This window comes from Neopsephotus bourkii, unplaced genomic scaffold (genome assembly GCF_033783945.1).
Source record: "Neopsephotus bourkii isolate Nb327-2 ecotype Australia unplaced genomic scaffold, CSIRO-AGI_Nbou_v1 NB_941, whole genome shotgun sequence".
In the NCBI taxonomy this organism is placed as follows: domain Eukaryota; kingdom Metazoa; phylum Chordata; class Aves; order Psittaciformes; family Psittacidae; genus Neopsephotus; species Neopsephotus bourkii.
In genome coordinates this window covers 2,543,480-2,568,523 of record NW_026901435.1, presented here as the reverse complement: position 1 = coordinate 2,568,523, position 25,044 = coordinate 2,543,480, and the positions used below count along the sequence as shown (strand labels likewise).

The 25,044-nt window shown below is 40.1% G+C and overlaps 1 protein-coding gene across 2 annotated transcripts; it reads left to right on the top strand.

Annotated features, from left to right (window-relative positions):
- Positions 1-12,721: 12,721 nt before the first annotated feature.
- Positions 12,722-24,965, top strand: IRAK1BP1 (interleukin 1 receptor associated kinase 1 binding protein 1). 2 transcript variants are annotated; one of them, XM_061358382.1, is made up of 4 exons: positions 12,722-13,102; positions 19,472-19,537; positions 23,663-23,793; positions 24,652-24,965. In XM_061358382.1, exons 1-4 carry the CDS (start codon positions 12,821-12,823, stop codon positions 24,920-24,922), a joined length of 750 nt encoding a protein of 249 aa, XP_061214366.1. In that variant the 5' UTR covers positions 12,722-12,820; the 3' UTR covers positions 24,923-24,965. The 2 variants fall into 2 exon arrangements, with proteins under 2 accessions (XP_061214366.1, XP_061214367.1); XM_061358383.1 differs by lacking the exon at positions 19,472-19,537 and having other exon boundaries at positions 12,723-13,102.
- The last annotated feature ends 79 nt before the right edge of the window (positions 24,966-25,044 follow it).

Genomic DNA, 25,044 nt, shown 5'->3' with positions numbered 1-25,044 from the left:
ACACTTTCTGGATTGTTGCTACTCTTGCCACAGGACACAGCGATGACGCCCACTTACAGCCATACATGATCGCCTCACTGATACAGAGCCCACAGCTAGTGCATCATGGTCTACAATGCAGAGAAGATGTTTATGCCCCACATGATCAAACACTGTACTGAAAAGGCACATGATAAAATGCCCACTTGACCTACCCAAAAATATAATTATTAAAATATGCTGAAGTTATATCAATTGGATTTTGCTTTTTCCTGAAATGTTAAAATTTTCACTGGAAAGAATCAGGTACTTATGAACTGCAGCAAAACAAGATCTTAACTTGCTAGTGATTACATTAACACAGATGCTGAAAATAAACATTTTGCTGAATGAAAGTCCTCATGAACTTAGGCAAACATAAAAATTTCTTCCACATCTACATTTCCCTTCTAAAAGACAGCTTAGGCAACATGCCAGTCACTTTAGAAAATGTTTGCTATTCATTGTAGTTTTATGTTAATTTTACTTTGTTTGTTCACATAAAGACCTTTTTGGTAAGTGATATGAGCATTTATAAGGCACTTTCAGATCCAAGGATGAAAAGCACTAACTAAAAATGCTATCATCTTTTCCACTGCAAAGGATTCAGAAAACATGAATCTTTTTGTTTGAGAGGAACATAAAGTATACACAGAGGCTACAGAACGTGGTTTTAAAGAGTAATGTAAAGCCATCACTGAAAATTTCAACACAGATCTAATGAAATAATTGACACTGAGAAATTACACACCTATTATTTTGCAAGGAACCCATATATTCTCATTTTTAGCAATGCTTAAATTGGAGAAATCCTGCTGGAATCAGTCTCCAGAAATTTAGTCCTCTCTTTTTCTCCAGCTTCTTTTCATATAGTTATCACAAACAGTAATTGCATTAATATTCAAACTCATTTCTTTGGCTAAGAAAAGGCAGCTGTGTGTCTCTCTAGGTCATAACCCTGGACTGAAAGATTACAAGAAGACCCTAGAGCCTAGGTGCCACTAGAACACCTGATGTTCCAGTGTCCCCAGGGCTCACCAGCTCTACCCTCCTCAGGCCAAGCACAGCTCCTGGGCTTTGGCTAGATCGTCAGCATGAGTCTAGGCCCACAAAAACCTGTCCTCCACACTGGAGTTTGACAGTGGATGATCTTAATAGCCTCTTGCTCACTAGGAAGGCTGTAAAGCTGACATTGCGAATGTAGTTGTTCCGACCTATTTTGCTCACTAGGAAGGCTGTAAAGCTGACATTGTGAATGTAGTTGTTCCGACCTACTTCGTTCCTACCAGCACATGATGCCATATTTAATATGACTCTAAATTTGGAGTCATTTTCATACAGCACAGATAAAAAAGTATGAGCAGTGAATTTCAAACGCTTTCACACAGATGGCAATGCAGTGCAAAATACTATTCCATTTTTCCACACTCAGATGAGAAAGTATAAATGTCAAATAAACTGAAGATTCCCTCTGAGGAAAAAAAGATGCAAAAAAGTTAGAAACCAGTGCCTAGATGGAGCTTAGCAACCCCCATTTTGTCACTTGTTATACAATCATGTTAGTTGCAAGCCAGTGGGTTGATTCCCTGGAATGTGTCACTCCACTATATTTTGCAATCTCTTACTGCCATCCTATGACATTTTTTGTCACTGCACAAGCCATGACATGCAAAAAAATTGCTGAAGAAATGCTTTCTCACAGCATTTCCTTTCCTAAATGTCTGTCATCCTCATTACCATCTGACCCTCATTTCTGCACCCCCAATTCTGCAAGAAAATATTGAATTCTGAATTCCCTTTGAAGTTGATGAGAACCAAGAACCCCCACCACCTTTGAGGATTGTGTTAGAAAAGCTAATAACAAGCTCTCCCCTTTAAAACTATTTCTTTAGTTGCTCATTGCTTTTTAAACATGTGCCTTGATTCTCATTTGCACTGATTGACTCCACATTTCCATTCCAGTACTGCTTAGGGACCATAAAGTAAATGAAGATAGCCCTGTACTTTTCCTACTATGAAAAAGATGCCTATAGCTGGTGAAAACAGACTCAGAGTATACATTATTCACTCAAGAATAATTAGAAAAATTGGCTGGTTTAAACAGCATTAAATGACAGAACACCAAAATGAGTGAGGCACAAGGAACAATAGTGGTCTCTATTAAACTTTAACTTTAAAACTTTTTCTTTCAAAAACTACTCTAAATGACTTTATGTACTTCTGTGGGTGTCTTCTCTGTCAAATGTTTAGGGTTTTGGTAAAGGAACACTGCTGGGAGCCTAACCTGCAAAGCATGAAAATGTAAGTGGGTCTTCTCCTTTTCTGGTCCCAACAGCTCTAACAAATGTTCCACTAGCCAAGATATTTCCCAGCACTACGTGTAAAAGCCACTCCATTTTAGTTCTGCTCTAGACCTTGATGATTAGAGTTTAGTACAGAAATTATCTTGTGGCTGATATATTAGAGCAAATAGATTTGTTTCTTTCCTTTTCCCTTCTCCCACTCGGTTGTGGTTTTGTTCTTGTTGCTGCACTGATTAAAATTAAAATAGAGCTTAGGTTCTCAGTACAGCCAATGTAAACAAACCTTCCAATACAAAGAAAACTCTGCAATCACATTTTGTACCACATAAACTCCATTTTCATAAAATGCACTGACTTCAACTGTTCCCAGCTATTGTAATCCCGAAGCACAATGTTGCAAGACAAATAACATTTTTATTGATCTTTTGGTATGTGCTACGGTAACTCCTTTTAAACACACTTCAGTGATCACTCTCCATGACAGTGCAATCAAATGAGAGCTGCAAACTATTTCATTGTTTGGCTTTCCCTAATCATAGATTCATAGAATCATAGAATCAGAGAATCACAGAATGATTTGGATTGGAAGGGACCTTAAAGACCATCCAGTTCCAAACCCCCTGCCATGGGCATGGACACCTTCCACTAGACCAGGTTGCTCAAAGCCCCATCCAACCTGGTCTTGAACACTGCCAGGGACAGGGCAGCCACAGCTGCTCTGGGGAACCTGTGCCAGTGTCTCACCACCCTCTAGTGAAGAATTTTTTATTAATATCTGATCTAAATTTACCCTCTTTCAGCTTAAAGCTATTAATGAACACATACTATCATAGAACCTCGGGGGAAAAGCACCATTTCAGGTGCAAAACAGGGTTCCTACCACAAAAAAAAGGGATATTAGAGTCATACTCAAGGTCATGAAAAATACTGGTGCTTCTCCCACACTCACACACAAATCTAAACCTAGTTAAATAAAGATTTTATTACTACAAAAAGAGGAAGAATAAATATAGGGAAAAGTGGTGTACATTAACAAGGCAAGCCTGTTTTTCACTGATAACACTGGTCTCCTGAAAACAGTAGGGAAATACAGCTAGCAGATATGAAGCTGAGCTAATATTAAAATAGCAAAAAATCTTTATTTTTTTAAACAAAAGGTAGTATCACAGAATCACATAATTGTTTGAGTTAAAAGGGAACTTTAGAGGTCATCTAGTCCAAGCCCCCTGCAATGAGCAAGGATATCTTCAACTAGATCAGGTTGCTCAGTCCTGTCCAACCTGACTTGGATGTTTCCAGGGGTGGGGCATCTACCACCTCTCAGGGCGATGTGCTCCAGTGCCTATCACCCTCATAAGAAAATTTCTTCCTTGTATCTAGTCTATATCTCTGCTCTTTTTGTCTAAAACTATTCTTCATTGCCCAATCACTACAGGCCCTACTGAGAAGTCTGTTCCCATCTTTCTTATAAGCCTTCAAGTACTGAAAGGCTGCAATAAGGTCTCCCCAGAGCTTCCGTTTCCAGGCTAAACAATCCCAGCTCTCTCTGCCTGATATGTTATATATAATGCATTTTTATGCACTCAGGGGACAGAGATTATTCAGAAGGGAATTCAGCTTCAAGCTAGATCCATAGACATTTAAGTACAGAGACCTGCAATAAAAATAATTTGCCAGCTTAACTTCAATACCAAGCAAACATATACACTTTAAACCACAGCTGATGATTTTGTAAGGCTGAAGAGTATTCTACGCATCCCTAGGTATTCATAAAGCGCCCACGGTAATTTTAGGCACAAAAAACCCCTTTCATTGCACAGAGAAAAATACAGAAGCCTCTCTATTGCACTTCATAAAATATAATCTATTGTTTGAAAGAAAACAACCCCAAGTATTTTTCTGTGTATCTTGCAAGGCTTTTGAACTGATCCCTATTATTTGTTATTTTACATAAGTGTTTAAAAATGCTAGTCCCTCAAGGTTACTAACTACAATGCCAGTCTGTTCCACTTCACAGCTACTTCACAACTGCTTAAAAGTTTCTTCACAAGTCACCTCTACTTCTGAATTAATTTTACACTTAATAGCAATATTGCAAATCTCCAGATTCATAGTCCAAGCATGCTCACATTCTCGAGATACAGCTTTCAGATAATAGACCCTTCTACCTTGCTAGAACTATTGCCCTGATACCATCTGCTTTGACAGCTCTTCTTCTGTCATCCCTTGCTCCGGCATTTGCACTGTCCTACTGTCTCTGCGGGTCTTAGCTATCCCATTTTCTCTCTCTGGCACTTAGCCAGTTTTTATCAGGGAGCCTCCAGAGCTCTTTAAAAACATTTTTATAGGCAATTTTTCTGTGAACATTTTCTATTGGCTGATCTTTGAACTGTGATTTGGCTTTTCTCCTGCAGTATCACATATATTTATACTAACCTATTGCTGTAGCCATTGCAGTGGCTATTCTAAAACTACCTGTATCTCAGACAGTCCTGCAAAATTACTGATATAATTTCTTTAAATCCCAGTTACTAAGTGGTGTATTTTTTGATGTGCGTTTACTTACTCATTCTCAAGTCATATAACACTATTCCTTCTATTTCAAACCCCAGAAAAATCCCCACAAAACCAAAGTTACACCATGCTATTGATTTTTTCTTTTAAAAAGATGGTCATCCAATGACCAGCCTAGATTCAGAGTTTTTAGCCTTTTCCTCACCAATTGTGTAATAGCAAGACGCCACTTGTATTGATAATTTGATAATGAAAGACTAAGGTCTGTGTACAGTCAAACTATAGATTTTTTTGATGTAGGAGATTCAAATTATAGGGTCATGCCTAATAATGACTGCCTGGGTCATTTTATGAAAGCTAACATTTGTTGCACTGCGTACCCAATTATTCTTTTGCTTCAAGATATTAAACTGTACCTTGAACTGATGAAAAATAAGCTGTTTTCTCTCCATGTCATAGTATTGTGACACTGGGATAGCTTCAGTATGGTTCAATAAATAACATGCAAGGTCCTACACCTGGGTCGGAGCAATCCCAGACACAGCTACAGGCCAGGCAGAGAAGAGATTCAGAGCAGCCCTGCAGAGAAGGACTTGGGGGTGTTGGTCAATGAGAAAATGAACATGAGCCGGCTTCAGTGTGCGCTTGCAGCCCAGAAAGCCAACCGTATCCTGGGCTGCATCAAAAGGAGCAGGACCAGCAGGTCGAAGGAGGTGATCCTACCCCTTTATTCTGCTCTCGTGAGACCTCACTTGGAGTATTGTGTGCAGTTCTGGTGTCCTCAACATAAAAAGGACATGGATCTGTTGGAACAAGCCCAGAGGAGGGCCACGAGGATGATCAGGGGACTGGAGCACCTCCCATATGAAGATAGGCTGAGAAAGTTGGGGCTGTTCAGCCTGGAGACGAGAAGGCTGTGTGGAGACCTCATAGCAGCCTTCCAGTATCTGAAGGGGGCATACAGGGATGCTGGGGATGGACTCTTCATTAGGGACTGTAGTGGTAGGACAAGGGGTAATGGGTTAAAACTTAAACAGGGGAAGTTTAGATTGGATATAAGGAGGAAATTCTTTCCTGTTAGGGTGGTGAGGCACTGGAATGGGTTGCCCAAGGAGGTTGTGAATGCTCCATCCCTGGCAGTGTTCAAGGCCAGGTTGGAGGAGGCCTTGGGTGCTATGGTTTAGAGCGAGGTGTCCCTGCCCATGGCAGGGGGGTTGGAACTTGACGATATTAAGGTCCTTTCCAACCCTAACTATTCTATGATTCTATGAAAAAGTACTTTTAATTTAAAAAAAAATGTAATTCAAGCTAAATAGACAATTTTTAAGTACTGGTCTTTAAAAGTCATCTATTTTCCATTGTGTAATTTCCATTTCATTAACAGAAATGTGAGCAAGCAGCAATAGGACAGATAAAAGCTGCCCTGAGCCCACACACTTATGAGATTAAGGCTTGTTGACACATCAGACCATACCCAGGAGCAAAAAACAGTCTAAGAACTGAGCCCCAGAACAAATGCACTTGGGATAAAAACTCCTTTCCTTTGCATTTTGAAGCTGTGACAAAGGTCTCTGCAATCAGTTGTGAGAGAGGGAAGACAAAGAGCTAGTGCACAAGGAACCTTGTCTGAAATTAAGTAACTGTGCTTGTGGAAAGAGGGAAACCAAAGTCTCTTACAGAAGTGTTTCTTCGTTGTTGCTGATTATAATTAAGTGCTGAATCAGTGCGTTCCTTGACCATTTGACAAAAGGGATATAAGCAAGTAAGAGACAGCTGAGAACAGATAAGGCACAAGGAAGTGAAAAAAAACTTTAATATCAGAAGTACTTTTTAGAAGTGGATAGCCTAAAATCCACCAAGGACTGCTTGAAAAAGAATAGACTTGTTAATTTCTAGCCTCTTCTAATCTGCATTTTCTGTTAATCTAGGTGGCATATAATTTCCCCTAGGGTTTCTTTAGGAAGTAGAATAATCAACAAGTATCTGCCCAGGAACAGTAAGAGGCTCTCAGTAATATTAAAGCTTTCCATCAAGATCACACAGTCTTCTAAAAGTTCAGTCAGCTCACTTCTAGACTTCTAAAAGTTGGATGGCCTCTTACAGAGGTCACAACAGAGGGATTTCTTTTGGTTTCAAAATCCAGCATTCTGTAATTCTCCCCAATTATAGGGTTGCCTCCACAAAGCTCATTTAAAGTGTTCCTGCTGAACATGTAATTTCTGTAACTGCCAGGTTCCCAGTGGTGAAATTACACCACTTTGCTAAAAAGGAATATTTCTGGGCAGTTAACATTAAGATGTTTAGCAGTGCTTATATATGAGGAGTATATGCGTATGTTCATTCACAATTGTTGTGAACTTCTATGAAAATATGAAATTTCAGACATGAGAAATTATGTATTATTTCCTTCCACAACTAAAGAAAGTTCAGATGACATTTTAAATAACATCAAATGAAGACTTAGTATTAAAATTGTTAGTCATGTAAATTTTAATTGAGCTACTTATAGTATCTTAAATTACACTTTTAATTATTAGATTCTGCAGGATTACTATCTTTAAGGTATGAATTTATTTATAATTTATTTTTTAAATATTGCTTTTGACACATACATTTTTTGCAAGATTTATAATATATATCTTATTATAAATAAGATTTATTGCTTACAAAGAATAACTCCAGGCCATTTCCTCACAAATGCCAACACTGAAGACTGCTTCAAGGAGTCATTTAGCCGATCATAGAATCATAGAATAGTTAGGGTTAGAAAGGACTTTAAGATTACCCAGTTCCAACCCCCCTGTCATGGGCAAGGACACCTCCCAGTAGACCAGGTTGCTCAAAGCTACATCCAGCCTGGCCTTGAACACGGCCAGAGATGGAGCATTCACAACTTCCTTGGGTAAACTGTTCCAGCACCTCACATTCTCACAGTAAGGAATTTCTTCCTCATATGTAATCTAAATCTCCCCTGTTTATGTTTGAACCCATTACCCATTGTCCTATCACTAATGTCCCTGATGAACTTCCATAATGTTAATACCCTTGAACAGCAACTGTTTCTTTTTTCACTTTTAGATACTACTGAGCACAGAATAGGAGACTTTTCAGTGACATCTACCACAGAGAACAGATGTAAATCATATTTATATTAGTCTTAACCTAACTTTCTATCTGACAGCATTATTAATATCAGTATGTTCCATGATCTAGGGCTTCATGCAGTTGCAACCAAAGACAATCACAGTGTCTTAACTGATTTCAGTAGCAACTCTATTAAGTTCCTTACAGTTTTACAGAAATCATCAATAATGCTGTTCTGTTTTTTTTTGTACTGTGGGCCTTGGACCAGCAGACTAAATTGACATCAAGGGCTAGCTACAGTCAGGGAACAATTTCATTGCTCACATTGCATGTTAAAGTTGACTTAGAAAAACACAGTAACTAAATCTCCACTTTTATTAACAGAACTAATTTCAAACTAGAAAAAATCAGATCACATCTAAGCACAGCCTGAGTCAGTTGTTTTGTATGGAGACACTTCTAAGATCACTTTGTCTTGTCAAATCACTATTAGGTAGGAAGTCTGGGAGGAAAGGAAATGACAGATGTCTTTTCTGAATCTGTGAGATGCTGAGCTGTTTAAAAGAAAGTAAAATGTGAAAATCCATTTATATTTTCTAGCAGCGCTGCCACGTCCTGTACTTGGGCTACAGATTCTACTCATAGAAGTGTGTCTTCCAGTAAGTGACATCTATAGCATAGACTCACTGAGAAACCTCCCGAGCTACAGAAATTGTTAACAACCCCTGGAAATTGTGTAGGCAAGGTCAGAGTGAGAAGACTGGAGACACTTTTCTTTCTCTATAGACCTCTGTATCTTGTTAAACGAAAAACCTTTGTTTGGCTTAAAAATTCACACCAGTCCCACCTCCTGTGAGCCCTACTATGTTCCGCTCAAGCCTCAGTAAGTCTCAGTTATTTTCATTAGTCCATGAAGGAACTGAGGACGCACATTTCTTTAAAATAGGAGATTTCACAGAAAGCACTTAAGTTCTGCATTGGATCGAGCTTATCCACTAAAAATTGATCTTGAAAATAAAACACCAGCAGGCGCAGGGCAAGAAATTTTGTTCTCTCTTTCTTCAACATGTGTTTCTTCTTAAAAGATAAATAATTCTGAAACAAAAGTTTGGAACTCTTTAGCGGTCATTATTTAGTTAAGAATTCAGTAATTTAGACCTCTAACAAATTAATTTCAAATTTTGAAGAAGAATTTTCTATTTGCTCAGAATTAATCTTCTCAGTTTTGACTCATATGGTTTTGAAAAGGTAACAAATCTGGCTTACAGAGTGATTGTCAATGCCATGTAAGAAGTGGGTGACTGACAAACCTTGCATAAAAACATTGTAAGGAATAACCAATTAAGACATAGATATAACTGACATAGGGCCTCCATTCATTAAATGCTTTACAGTACAGTAAGCCAGCATCTGAGACACATGACAGAAAGCAGTGAACATGGCTAGTGCAAACTGTCCTTTCACAAAAAAAAGGATTTGGCAGCAGCTTTAACAAGAGATTTCCTTGTCACAGGCATTCCAAACCTCAAAAATCTTACCTCATTAAATAAATTCAGCTCTGTTGCTAAAAGTCATAAGCAATGTAGCACTTCACTGCTACCATACAGAAATAGATCCAAACATGAAACCATCTGTTTCCTAAGGAAAAAAAACAAATCCCACACACAATTTAGCACCTCCTCCATCTCTTCAGAGCCTGTAGTTGAGTTCTCAATTTTTTAATTCAACCATAAGTTAGCAGAATGATATTCACAATTAAATTAGCTTTTCCAATTCTGAAACAACAGTTTAATCCATCATTTTCAAAAACTCCTCCTACTCAAACTCTAAGTCAGAAAAAGCTTATTATCCACAGATTTGGCTTTATATTCAAATTCTGAGTGACAGACTCAATATACTTAAACTGGATCTTGACAAAGTGCTCTTAAGGAGTGAAAACTAAAACTGTGGCTATATTTATTAACTTACCCTTAGTGCATGGGGGTTCTTATAGTGCATGCTAGCCACTCAATAATGTTTGAACCTGTTTCAAAGAAAAGTTTTTTTCTATAGATTAATTTGCATCTAAGGTCATTTTATAACTGGCCTTAGAGAAGGTCTTCTAGGATTTATCCAATTAAGCTCTTAATTATGATAAATGTTTGTAATAATTCTATAAGACACACTGCGTTCCCAGAAAGTTAAAGATCATACAGCATCGAATTACGAAGTGCATAACACATGAGATTTCACTGCATATCTACGTATATGCATGCATCTACTCCAACAGATCTTGTTTGTTACAAGCTGTCTTTCATAAAAACGAAAATCTCTTCTAATCATCAATTAAATCAGAATAGTCTTGACTACACAATAACCTGGAGAGTAGATAATTTGGCTTCATTACATTATCCAACACTTCTTTAAAAGCTTATTGATGAGTGCTTGATAAAGCAGCATTCAATTCTTAGAGTGTGTACAATGATATCATTACATATTAAAGTAAATCCTCTCCAAACATCTTGGCTAAACAAAAAAAGAAGTACTGCTGTGACAAACTACTTTCAAAAGTTTTAATTCCCTATTTAATGAAAGAATGTGTCTCTGAGGAATACACATTTATAATTTCCTCCGTACTCATTTTCCTTTTATATTTTATTTCTTAAAGTCATCAGTGCCTAGAATTTATTCATGTAAGCTCCTGAATTACGTTAAAGGACTAGGCACCAATATTTCTGGATTCGGTTACAAGCTTCTTCCTGTCTTGTCATATGACTTTGATCTAAGTCAGTTACACTAAAAATTTCAGGTGTCTCTACTTTTAGTTATTCATGCTAAGAAACACGGAGTGTCATCTCCAGGGGTAACAAATACTTAACAGGTTCAATCCATTCCATTTGAAGTTTTAAGTGTTCAGCAAATCTGAGAGAAAAACAGATTCAAAGGCAGAAGATTTAAAAAGTCAGAAGGCATACAAAAGTCGTTGATACCTCTTAAAGTAGATCTGATATTAATGACTGGAAAGGAAGTTTGTAGAGAAGTTCCCTAATGATGGGACATGAAACACACACTGCACCAAGCAGATTAATGACGGGTAAAAAACACAGAGATTCTATTCCATTAATATTTCTCTTTCCTGCCACCTCTGATGGTTCTGCATCTAACTTGTAAGATCAGGTCCTGATGTCTTTGCATGTCATGTTTTTACCTAGGAGAGTTTAGCAATATTTACCTGCATCATGTCATGCAGACTTTCTAACGTTTGCTATGTGAATTCTGAAGGCTGCAAGATCTTGTATAAACACACAGTACTGTCAGCTTCCAGACCCTGTACCAGATTCCAGATTTCAGGTAATCAAAACACCAGGTACCACAAATGTAAACAGGAATGACATTACGTGAATCTTTCCCAAAAACCCTTATGCAAACGAGACCAGGCATACAGACAGAGCTAGTCACTGAGCTAGTCATTTCATAGTCATTTGCACAGGCTGGACAACTGAGCCGAGAGGCGTCTCATGAAGTTCAGCAAAGGGAAATGACAAATCCTGCATCTGGGGAGCAATAGGCCCATGCACCAGTGCAAGCTGGGGCCTGAGTGGCTGGAAAGCTGAAAAGGACTTGGGGGTCTCAGTGTACAATAAGCAAACCATACACCCGCATGGCAAAGCAGGACAACAGCATCCTGGACTGATTAGAAGTGCTGCCAGCAGGTCAAGGGAGGTGTCAGCACTGGTGACACACACCTGGAGCGCTGTGTCCAGTTACAGGCTCCTCAGTGCAGGGGAGATAAGGAAATACTGGAGAGAGTCCGACAAGAGGCCATAGAGATGATTAAGAGATTGGAGCACTTCTCCGACGAGGAAGGGCTGAAAGAGCTGGGACTGTATAGCCTGGAGAAGAGATGGCTAAGGGAGATCTTATCAATGTATGCAAATGCCCGATGGGAGCCAGGCTCTTCTCAGTGGTGCCCAATGACAGAACAGGACGCGAATTAAAGCACATGAAACACGTTGTGAACATAAGAAAACACTTTATTTTTACCTTTATTTTTATTATTATTTTTATTTTTACCTTTATTTTAAAATACAATTTTATTATGTACGGTCAAACACTAGCACGGATTGGCCAGATTGGTTCTGGAGTGCCTGTGCTTTGAAATATTCAAAACCCAACTGGATATGGTCCTGGACAACCTGCTCTGGCTGACCCTGCTTGGGCCAGGGGCTGGACCCCCTCCCAAGAGGTCTCCTCCCAACCTCAATCATTCTGTAGCTCTCTGAAGAGCCAAACGGCACTTCTCTGCCTTTCCTAAGGGCAGAGGAGGGCAGCATTAGCAGGACCGGGACAGCAGATACTAGCAAAGCCAACACGTGTGCTGCTAGACCGCTCCACAACCAAGCAGCAGCACTGACACTAGTATGGTTTTTAGTCACCTCTGCCTAGGTCCTGCTACCAGCCAAGGATGTGCTGCAGCACATCCCACTCTTCCCTCCACAGATGGTGACTACGGCCCTTTCTCCACAAGTCCGTCTCACACTCAGGTTGCTCCAGACATTAATATGCTGGAAAAAAAAATATGGTAAAAGGGCCAAAATGGCAGGAACATGACAGCTTTTCCTCGGAGTATGCGCACCTACACGTCCCCTGGTATAGCTTTCCTACCGGCTGTAGCCCGGCCAGCGCCGCCCTCCCCCGGCCTCCGTCATAGCGAGCGGCCCGGCGCTTCCTTCTTGTGTACCCATCATGGCGGGTGAGAGGGAGCCTCGCTCTGGCGATGGCCGGGTGACATCGTGCCGCGGCCGCGTGGTGGCGGTAGTGAGCAGGCGTGAGGGTGTCACGTGGGTCTGCTCCCAGGGTACAGCGGGAGCGCTGGGGTTGGTTGCCATGGTGCCGCTGTGAGGGGAGGGGGCTCCGCCGTCATGGCGCTGCCCGCGCCGGTCCCCTCCCGCGTCTTCGCCGAACTCGTGCCGGCCCAAGCTCCGACTCCTCTAACTCCGGCCCAGGCGGGACGCGGCGGACCCCCGGCTCCGTCTGGGCGGGAGGTGCACGTAAGCGGCAGCTCGGAGCTGAGCGCCGGACCGGACCGGGCGCGGGTGTCGGTGCGTCTGAGCAGCCGGAAGGAGGCAGCCGGGGCGGCGCGGAGCAGCGTGACCCGCCGGCTGGAGTACATCGCCCAGGCCGCCCGCCAGCGCGGCGTCCCGGTGAGAGATGCCCCGCCCGGCCTCCGCCTCTTGCGGGCGCCGGCGGCGGAGCCGGGGCCCCTTCTGAGATGGCCGGCGGGCTCTGGAGGGCGGGCGGTTTCCCTGGGAGAGGCGAGGGGAGGGAGCGGGCAGGTTAGCTCTCCTCTGCTGGGGGTTCCACTCGCGGCCTCCCGGAGCCGCCCTTGCCACGCTCGGCAGCCTGTGGAGTAAGACAGCGGCGGGAGCAGGAGTAGCCCTGAGGTGGAAAGGCGCCGGCTGAGGGGCCCCGGGAGCGGTGCTTGCGTCGGCCTGACCGGCGGGAGGCGCAGTAGTAACGGGAGTAACGGGGTTTGAAGTTTTTTGCCCTCTGTCTCAGGAGTGCGCTGGGGGACTGCTGTGAAAGCCTGCCTGTGTTTGGGAGCTTGTAGCTTTGCCAGCCCCAGCAGAAAAGATGGAATGTCGCAGTCGGGCTCTCCCAACAGGCCGTTTGCTTGGCGTGGGAAAACTAGCCTCCTTCGATGGAGTTTTGAACAGCCTGGTCTAGTAGAAGGTGTCCCTGCACGTTGCAGGGGGTTTGAAATAGGTGATGTTTAAGGTCCTTTCCAATCCAAACCATTCAATGAATGCAGTCCTCATGTGCATACTCGTGAAACTGTTAAAGTGGTACACAGCAACATAACCCGTACACGTGTGTGTCAGTATAACTATGTGATGGCCATAGCTTACCAACAAATGCCTGCAGAGCTTTTTCCTCTCTCTTTTGTTCGTTCCACTTAAGTAGAGAGGTATGAAAAAACACAAAGTCAGAGCAGCCAAAGTGACACACCGCTTTGTAGACTAAAAAGCTTCATTTACCATAATAAGATTTTGGGCCTCAGGAAGTAATTTGTGACAATGAGAAAAGCATAGTCTTGCCATAAACCTTTTTGTCCATAAAGCTCTAAAGCTTTATAAATGCTCATAAGGGTGATATTTGTCCTAGCAATTATGTTGCTGATGGGTTTTGATTTTATAAAATGCTTTTGAATAGTGTCCCACACCTAGGACTCTTTAAAAACGGAACAAAGCTGATGTTTGATGGAATAAGTGGTTGCTTTTGCAAGTTACTTACTAGTGAATCTCCTCAGGAAGTTTGTGCCCTTTTAGTGTATTCACTAATGAGCTGGGGAAAAAGGAGATGACAGTTTGCCATCAACACCAAACTATTTAATGTAAAAAGCAGAGGACTGCAGAAGGGCATCATGGTGCTGTGTGGTGTTACAGTGCAGTACAGGATTAGTAAATGCAATGTAAGAGAGTAAGTTCCTTGGCCTAAACAGTGATGTGTTACAGTGAAAATGCTCACATTTCCAATGCTGTATGCATTTGAAGTGCAGAGCCCAAATAAAATAGGATTTACTGTTTTCTTATGAAACTGATAGTGATGCTATCAGTGATCATCTCTGTGTTTCTAAATAAAGCATTTGTTCAGGAATAAAGAAGGCAATAAAAAAGACCTGTGGTTTACAAAGAGGTCATATGGGAGCTATGGGACTAGAAGGTGAGATGGAGGCTTCTGTGGGCTAGAGACCTGATCCTGTTCCATACATTTTTCTGGAACGCATGGCTGGGTACATGTCTGTCACAAGAAGCACAGTTCTGTTACCATCGGAATGACTTTTCCAGTCAGAAATGGTGCATTTTTGTATGGGATTAGAGGCTGAATGCCTTCAGTTTCTATTACGTGAGTTAATAGGAGTTTAAAAGTCTGATTGGATGGAGCACCTCCTTTGAGGGAAGGCTGAGAGAGTTGTGGTTGTTCAGCCTGGAGAAGAGAAGGCTCCGGGGAGACCTTGGAGCAGCCTTTCAGTTCTTAAAGGGGGCCTATAAGGACAACGGTAGTTACAGACTTGGGTACATGCAGTCAGATTCAGAAATGTAATGGAAGCAAGTGAGCAGTGGTGGTGTAACATAGGTGGAGAGGTGACTGTTTTACACTGTCAGAGCATTCAGTGTCTTATTATAGTTACAGTATTTTCACAGTAATCTTTTTGTTGTTTCAGAGATACCAGGTTTTGGAGAATGAAAATGTTCTTTCTGATTACTTGAGGGACTGTGAAATGCTGCTTAAGTTGTAGGTTTCTGAGTGTTAGCAAAGTGCTAGCTCTAGGGAACTCCAAGAAAAACAACATGAAGTTGGGGGGTTTTTTTCAGAGTAGTTCCCTGCAGTATAATTTTTAGTGCTTTGTTCCATCCAATTTTAAATCACTCAACTGCTGGAGCTTTTATTTGCCTTGCAGCTTTTCTGCTAACAACTCTCACTACTGGCAATTTGTTCTTAACTGCATTTGCTAACATCACTTGTAGCTAATACCATTCTAGACCACTGTAAAATTAATATCTCTTCACAATCTCCATACTGTTCTAGTTGTTGCAAGCTTATCTAAGGCCTCTTTATAAATTGGATGGCTATTCTATATATTTATTTTAATTAATCCATAAAACAATTTCCTTAACCCTTGTTATTGCTATCGTAGTAAGCCTGTGAGGAACCAGATCAGAAGTGCACAACCTCTGCAGCAGCAGGAGCTTGCATTAGCAGCTTGTCAGGATGCCTAGGGGCAGCACCTAATTTCCATATATATTTACACAGGATTTTAATCAGAAATAGATGCACATAGTGGCATTTATTTATAGAGTGCTGTAAGTATATGCAACACTACAGAGCACAGAATCTGCTTTGAAGGCTGCAGGGAAAGCAAAATCAATGGGGAATCCAATCTCTCTTACTCAGCCCGGCTGCTCAAAAGCAGCATTTTTTTCCCTTTCTCTGGAAGTAAACTGATTTTATATTTACCACCTAGCATTTATCTGGGGACTAGAGATAACACTTGTGTTCTTTAATAGCTGTATCTAATAATTGGCATTGGCCATCTCGTTTAAAAAAAAAACAGTGGTGGTATTTGTTGTACCAGAGTGTTATTTTACAAAACAAACCAGCTCACAAACTATATCCAGTGGGCTCTGGCTTAGAGTTTGTCTGTACTAGGATATATTCTTGGATATATGTGCAATATCCTTCATATTTCAAAATCGTTATTTAGGAGTCACAGCTATGGATGTACATCCAGTCAGTCAGTTAAAAAGAGAGTTTGTAGTTTTGCTCAGTTACAAAATTTTCACATTTCAATATATCCTTGAATAAGAAAGGTATAAACCTTTGTAAGACATCACCTTTTTTAGACTACCATGTATTTTAAGAAATACCCCCAAAGTATCTTTACATTTGCTGAGTACAAATCTTTTTACCCCTCTTAAAATAATTGTTCCACATACTTCAATTATTTCTTGCATGGACATTAAGCAGCAGAAACTTCTTCACCATAGATTTTTAGGCTGTTGTTCTGACTAATGCCAAACAGAACAGAGGGAGTGAGGGGACGGGAGGCTGGAGCATGAGTACACAGTGCCTAACTGGGGTACATGCTGACTAGAGCTGCTTATCATCCTTACCTACCCAGGGACACTATGATGTTTTGATATACGAGCATGCATCAAGACTCTCAATAACCATTTCTTTATTACTAAGAGCAAAAGTACTTTAGATTGTTTAAATATGTTTATTTTTCATAATCTAAAGTCATATTAGATAGATCAGTGCAAATGTACAAGTAAATTATAAGAGGTATTTCCAGGTGTCTGCAGATTTTGTTTATAGCTACACCCAGCAGTGTCTTACCACAAGGGTGCCTTAGTGTATATTTCCAAACTATAAACACTTTCCCTTACTAAGGCTGGTCTTGTATTTAATGACAAGGTCTCACAGTTTTGTTTAACTCAGTAACAGGAGCAGAACACATAACTTAATCTGCAGATGGGCTTTCTCATACTCTATTGTTATACAGCTGTTTCCTTGCAACATGCTTTTGCAAACTTACCCATTAGGTTTTTCCCTGTTCTCTTCCTGGATAAAGGAGCAATTATTCCTGTAAAGAGCAGCGGTGTTGTCAGGATGGACACGATGGTCCTGTGGAGAAAATATTGTTCAGAAATAGGTAAATATGTAGCAGATACATAGGAGGAAGGACTACATAAGATATTGTTCTGTTGAAAAGGAAAACACAAGGTGGAACACAGGTCTAGACTAGATGTTAGAGGCTCAGTGGGATAATGTCTGTCTTTTTCATTTTTGTTTTTTAGAGTAAGTGCAGCAGTGATGGTTTATGCCACTGCTGACTTGGAAAATAGGCTGTATAACCAGAATACAAATGCTATTCTGTTAAGAATTGTTCAGTGGCTTTTGGGGTAATTGAGTTTTCACGTAACAATAATGTTACATTCATTTAATTTTCCTACTGTGATTTTTGGCCCACAGATTTAGAAAATTGAGAAAGTTATTGCAGAAGTCCTGCATACATGACACATCAAAAGTGTAGCTTTCCCTCAGTCACAGTGAAAACTTATTTTTCCTGTGGCTGTTGAAACCAAATGGATAGGCCCTCTGCCAAAATATGAGCAATAGACATAAGCAGTAGGGGAAAGTAAAAAAGCCTTTTGCTTTTGATGTAGTCGAAGTTTTGATTCCAGCTTAAAATTCAGCCATCACCTACCTGTCTTTTCCATATCGTAGTCCAACACAGGAACAAAGTATCTAAGAGAGGATGTATCACAGGAGGCGACCTTGTTATGACTTCAGTGATTATTTCGTCTATTTATCTTCATTAACACATATTTCACAGCTACTGTCAAATCTGGTGGGATAAAAATTAGCTGCGAGGGAAATTTTATAATAGATGGCACAAAATGATCTTTCAGTGATCTTGCAATAGCGCCTGGAGCCACAGGATGGCACTGTCCTTAAATACACAGGAACCTCGTGGAGGGCAAAACCAAACTGGAAGCTCGAACCTGTCCACCTCGAAAGAGGTCTTTTTAGAAAAGATGATTAAGGAGTGGGGACAAAGGAATGCAAATGCATTTTTTTTCTTTTCTAAACTTCTATTACAGCATAGTTATTTCTGTGAAATATGAGTTGTAGAAGAAAGCTTTTCTCTGTGGTTATTTATGTTAAGATATGTAAGGGCTCTAGAAAAAAATCTTTGTCAGTTGTAATTGGATTCTATCATAAATAGTAACATTTGCTTCATTTTGTAAGGTAAATGAGTTGTTGGTTCTGGACTCACTTGTTCACTCTTTAGCAAACAGCCGGCCACATAAAAGGGGAAATACAGTTTTTAGTGACTAACTGGCTCTGGTCCTTGCCCTTACTGGAAGAGATTATCCAAGAATAGGACTGTTCTTGGATTTGAGTACTGCCAGTCAATCAAAAAATTGACATTTCAAAATTTGTTTCTTGTAGGCTGCTGTGCAATGGTAATTATGGATCAGATTTCCATATGATATTTTAAAAGGAAAATGCTTCTTATGATTAATGTCATTATATAAACTTATGCATGCATGCTACAGGAGAAACTTGAAGATTTGAGCCTCTGTAGGAAATATTCAGACACAAAGCATCTTCTGAAATGTCAGTCAAAACTGAAAGCAAATATTGTTCTCCTGTGCAAACAAATTTAGTAAGTGAAACTTTTTCAGTAATTGGAAGGCTTAGTAGCTGCTTCCCTATGACTCCTGGCTGTTAAGTACGAAGTTATGTTTACAATTAAATTTCAAACTTTGCTTTTTGTTGTGTTATAGTAATTTCACAATAAAGTGTTCCTCCAAACTGTTTACTGAAAAAGCAAGTGTGTGAAAGAAATGTGATTGTTAGACCACTAGCAAGCTTGTCACATACTCAGCGACAACAAAATTATTCTGTACCGTAATTCAGTATCTTATTTATAAGTCACAGAGGATTTGCTAGTGCTCTGTGCAGCCATTATGTTGAATAATGTAGCTGCTGTGAATGCGAAAGTGTCACTGGTGGAACAGTTTTTAAAGGTTATCATTCTGCCAGAATAACCAGTGCTCAGTCATTGTTCTCACCGCCTTGTTACAAGCCACTGCTGTTAAAGTATCTTAAAATAGGGGCCTGAAATGCACTTTTCACACCTGAACGTTCTGAAAGCAGTTGAAGCTTCTAGATTTTTGAACCAGGTGAATTCACAGTTGCACTTTGATACACACCACTTCTAGCTAGCAGTCACTTTGGAGACCTAGTTGTTCTCTTCAAGTGAAAAGTGATAAAATTGTGTTATAGAGCTACTGTATAATTTAAATAACGTCAGGAAGTCTTTAGCATGCAGCTAGTTTTTAACTGAAGAGTTTTACATGAAAAATTCCGTATTTCTATTGCAAAGCCGTAAGTAATAAGCCAAAACAGTTCAACCTTTACAAGGCACAATGTACATACATTTCCAACAGGTGCTTTATTTCAGTCTTTTAAGATCCTGTTCTTGTACTTTGTTTTAGGAAGAAAATATGACTGTAACAGAGGATTTTAATAGAGTAGAAAATACTTACCAAATGGAAGCAGAGGTACGTATTCAACTTAACCAAAAATATTAACAGAAAAAGAAATATCTCAAGGATCAAGGACAGACTGCAAAGCCTGTCTTTCCTCATACTGAGGAGTAGGTGTTCTTTACAGTAAAGACAGCATAGCCCAAAGAAGCTATTGAGGATGGAAGTTTAAAGCAGATTTTAGCTGCTGTCTTCTGTCTTGTGTAGAGCTTGTTTTCTGCTACTATAATAGAGAAAAAAACTCCTTTCTTCTCAGATGAATGTGTGCTTTTAAAGTGTTTCGCAATGCTACGGAAAGGAATATTTGGTTCTGGAGCTCTACAGCTGTTGTTCTGTGGCAGTGTAAGCAAACCCACAATTCTGCACTCTCCTTCACCCACTGCCCTTCCTGCCCTCTACTTCCTGCAAGGAGTTATACTTAGGTAATCAGGTGATAGGTCAGTTCAGAAAGCATCTCCAGCTAATAACTCTTCTTTTTCCAGATTAGTTTTTATTTTTTCCTTTATTTTAGCTCCCTGAACTGGAAGCAATGCAAGGCAGAGGATAAGAGTGGATGGGGGATGACAGTGGCATGGCAGCCCTAATCTAGATCTGCTTAATCCACACTTGAACAGCACCTGGACTTTGGTCTATCTGACATGACTCTGCCATTAGCTTGATGCAAGTAAAGCAAAGCTAATTGTTTCCTAGGTAATTGACTTGGAATCCTGCAGGTAAAAAGTGCTGTGTGAAGCTAAATGTTATGGGAATAATCCTGTTTGCTTCAGAAGTGGCTTAAGAGAGTATAGTTTTGCATGTTTGTTCCATAGTAACAAACAAATACTGTGCTGGAGATATTTACTGAGGCAAATGATATGTTTTCAGCCAATAGATCTTTTTAGACCATGAAACTTTAATGACCACCCAGCAAATTTAGATTCTTATGAAGAAATCCTGGAAGCCAGCAATACAATGATAGCTTAGTTCTATAGAGCTGTTATTTACAACCTCCTAAACCAGAGTTCAGCCTCTTTAGTCTTCTTGCTTTCAGGTATATTCTCATCTAAATAACAGCAATAAATACAGAAATAATTGAGAATTTGGAGAACAAATTTGGGTTTTTAGAATGAGTCTTAAGGTACTTAAAAGGCAAGCATCAGTGTTGTGTTCTGAGTGACTTTAACTTCATAATGTAGACACCTACTATCATGAGAGCTTAAATCACCGTGTTTAACAACTTAATAAAACTATATTGAATTATGACAAGCTAAGGCTTACTTCAGTCTTCAGTGGTAACTTCACCAATCATCTCCCTTCTGCTATTCGTTTTTATACAACAAAGATTGTAGGTGGAAAGTTAATTACATGGATTGAGTGTTCATTTGTAGGCAGCTCAAACCAGGAGTAATTGCTGTTTAAGAGCTGCATGGTTGCCTAGGTCCTGAGTGTCAGAAGATGAAAAATCTAGCCACACTATTGATGTTTGGGCTGCCCTGTGCATTTAACTATCAGTATGGTTGCTCTTTATGCAGAGATTAGTTTCTCCTTGCTTCTCCCTTTATCTGTGTACTTGTTTCATTAGTGCAGCTTCATAAACCAATGAAGCTCCATTGACCAGTGTGTTTGCATACTTCAGCAATATAAATGAATTTAAAACTAACTTCTACTCGTTTCTTTACTAAAGAGTTTGCCATTGTCTTTGTGTTTTACACAAATGGAAGTTGTGCATTATTTCCTTCTACAAACTTTTCACCAGTTATCTACTGTAAGTCTTTAAAAGACTGAAACAACTCCCAGATAGCTCTTTCAAGGTATAATCAAGAATACAAGACACACTTTCAACTGTAAGGAGATAAATTGTAATTCATGGTATAACAAAGGAAAACATTCAGAAGAATGAAGTTGTGTATGAGATAACAAAGCTCTATAGTGTCTAAATCGTAATAGTTAATTTATTGCATGACACTGTCATGGAATGAATGCTATGGTGGGTTTTTACATTTATTGATCTGCTCACCTCCCTATAACTTATAGCTTCTTGTCCTTCACAGCATTATCCAAACCTTGCAATGTCCATAATGGTTTTGCATACCCTTGTATTGCTTTTTCACATTTTTTAACCTTAATCATAATTGAAGAAATGGAAATGCTGCTTTACGTTGTAATGCTTAAGTACCCCCTGCAAATGTAAGTGGAATTTATTTTCAGCTGATTTTTTTTTAAATGGGGAAAACCCAACAAAATTCACTGTTACTGCTCAGTTGTTTTCTGCCCCTGAGGGCACCTGGTTAAATGCTTCATTTTAACAATAAAGTTTCTGAGTGCCCAAACTGCCCCAGTCTGAGCAGCTTATCTCTTGATTAAGACTTGCAGTTCTTTTGCTTGATCATTCTTTTGTTTCATCCCCTTGAGGGAACTAATCTCATAAACACTGATAGCAATCTGGAAAACACTGTGACAAGTCCTCACAGTGAGACTTCCAACTTTTCACAAAATACAGCATGACAGTTTTCTGGCAAAACAGCAGCACAAGAGGATGCATGCTTTTTATATATGGCAAGAACTCCCACTGAAGAGAGAAATCTAGATTTGGTCTCATCTTCAGTCTTTGTTCAAATTGATACTGCGCCTTGCAGAAAGCAGTCCAGCCCCTGAGTTACAGATAGAGGCTGCGGAGCTGAGGTGAAGATGCAGACTTGGTGCAGTTATGGAGGACAGGCATGAGCTTTTGTCCAAGTGGAAGGTGGAATTGCACTGGCGCTTCATCTTGGTCAATTTTTAAGGCTCTAAGTTCAGCTTTGCCTTAGTTATGTGGAGAGCTATGGAGCCAGTGCTATGATTCAAGCCACGATGAGCTTACATGTACTGCACCATGGGCAGTAAGACACGTGCAGTAGTTACTTTGTGATAATTGTCAATATCAATTTTTTTACCTTGTCCTGTATGTGAAGTAACCCCGTCCTCTCTCACCAGTTCCACTGCCTTGAATTTTATCTCATTTTCCACAAGGTAAGTCTATGGTATACACAGGAAGTTACTGCAGTGCAACTGAAGTGCCATAACTTAGATTTCTGTACCATATAACTTCACTGGGATAGACGGCTACAGGCAGTGCAGCCATCACGGGGTTGACTGTATGTCACAGGGGTTGGCAGTAGGATTTTCTTTACCACCGCTTTTTTAATTCCTCTCCTGTTGAAGGTGTACAAAAAGAAAGGAATGAGTCAGGAATAAAAGGGAGGTTGAGTCCGACTTGGTGGTAAAAGCATTGTACTGGGAAGTGAACATGAGGAATATAGTTCTCCCAAAACCAGGATTTGGGAGCCAGGATTTCTGATTCTGGAATGCTGTAGCAGCTCAGCATCATTGCTTCACTCCTGGTGACTGTGCTGTGCTACAGGTAAAGGGTGGCTCCTGCCTGGAAAGTCAGCACCTGGATTGGCACTTCCCCACAAGAAAGGTGGTAGGGCTCTAAATCTGTCTAGGGCTGACAGTGATTCTTGCTTTGCAGCACTCAGGAAAGCACCTGAATTCCTGATGCATCTGTATTTAATGCTTCTTATTGCCAAAGCCACAGATAGCTAGATGTTTAAATTGGTTTTAATCAAAGTCTGAAGTACCCAGTTCTCTGTAGGCACTGAAGTGAGTTTTAAGCCAATGCAGGGTTTTGAGCTCTCTTGCAAGCTGGACTGGGCTACCTGTAGTTTATTCTCATAGTTTCAGTTTCTTGAACCTAATGCTTGGAATTAAAATGTAATTTTACTTCCTGAACCATGTTTTCCACATCATTTTGCTTGAAATTTTGCGTAATTAACGTCTAGTAATCTAAAAAAGGGAAGAACTGGGATGCACCTGGTCATGTGTCCCAAAGAGCACATTCATTCTTCAGATTGCCTACATACCAAGAATGCCGCACTTCCTCACAAAAGAGCACTTCTTAATCCTCAATTTTAAACCATTTTATGAACTACTTTCTGTTGAAAACCTAATTACAGTCTCTAGGGCTATATAAAAGTGTTCTAAGTAAATAAATTTGATGTTATACACAGGACTATGTTTACTCAGTTTTTACGTATCTGGCTTTATACAGATTTATATGCAAGTGTTAAGTCATAGGGAGAAAATGAAAAAACTTTGTGTGCTGTCTGTGTTCACTCCCAGGTCTGTATCATATTCAGTGACTTTGGAAAAATGCAGAATGTTTGCAATCTACTCATTGAAAAGTTAGGAACCTCTGTTACCATCAGTCCACCCCATTTCTACCATACACCAGAAGCTGTGGACACCCTTCGGTAAGTTCTCATGCCACAAATTGTACAGCCTTGTATAATAGTTACTAGGAATACATAGAATACATAATTTATCCTGTTTATAGTGGGAGTGAATTGTTTTCTTCATACTTATTAAAATTTATGTTCAAATATTTCAGTATTTGTTTCAAACATAACTTAGAAATTAATGGTTAGCCTAGAAGATACAGCTTGTTCTTTTGACAGTGCCTGTGTGCAAAAGGAGAATGTAGTAAATGGAAAGATAAGCTACTGTGAATACTGGGTCAACAGAATGTGACTTTTGTCACTACATCAGCACGTGTAGATTTAATTTGTGTTTATTTGTGAAGGTACAAGTGTGTTACCAGATGCTGGTAATTCAAAGTACCCTTGCTAATTCCAATTATTCTTAGCTGCTGACATGATCTGAAAAGAACCATGTGTGGCGCTTGCTCAGCATCGAAACACAATACTTTGAAGCTGAGAATCTTGGTATTTTAGGTTTTAACTATTCAAAGTGCTGCTTCTATTGATATTGCAGGGGCAGAGGGAATTTTAGTCTTGGTTTGGGTTTTGCCTCTTTAAACAAAAGAATTATGCCTAGTGCAAGAAGCAAGCTCAGCTGGCTGCTGCTCACAGTTCTGCAGGTGTCAGAGCGTATCTCAAAGGTACCTAGCCTGGAGCTCAGGCCAGCGTGGTTTAGGAGCATCTGGGATACTCCTAAGGTATCCCACAGAAGCTGATGGCAGGTGATGTGCTTACATCTATGCAGTTACAGAAGCTGAGGCTTTAAAAAGTAAAATACAATAAATGTTTGGCAGGAATACTTGGAATTCAGTTGGCCCTGATTATTATTGTGCTGCTGCTTCTTTCTCTCAGCCGTCAAGTCTGCATTGCTGCTGTTGAAAACACCCGACGGAAGGCCCAGGAAGTCTGCCGGCTCTTTGGCCAGTCACTGGGAAAACCTTTATTAATAAGAGAAGAAGAAACAAGAGAATGGGGAGGCCACACTGAGAGTCATCTGCCCAACTCCCCAGATTTACTGACTCTGCAGGAAAGAATCCAGAATGCTACAGCTTATGCTTCTTGTAGAGTGTTCACTGTGTTTGAGATAAAGGGAAAAGAAAACAGAAGAAACAAGTTACTCTAGAAATCTTCAAGCCCTACATATTAATAAATTTTTCATGCTTTTTTGAGTTTGTTGGGTTGGGGGTTTTTTTAACTTTATTCTTATGGTAGCAAGTAGGGTTAGAAGAGGATATTAAGAATGAG

Bases quoted from the DNA above. Each gene is read 5' to 3' on its own strand.
- IRAK1BP1 (XM_061358382.1), top strand. From the start codon at position 12,821: ATGGCGCTGCCCGCGCCGGTCCCCTCCCGCGTCTTCGCCGAACTCGTG. The intron at 13,103-19,471 runs GTGAGAGATGCC...ACTTTGTTTTAG, and splicing joins CCCGCCAGCGCGGCGTCCCG to GAAGAAAATATGACTGTAAC. The intron at 23,794-24,651 runs GTAAGTTCTCAT...TCTTTCTCTCAG, and splicing joins GAAGCTGTGGACACCCTTCG to CCGTCAAGTCTGCATTGCTG.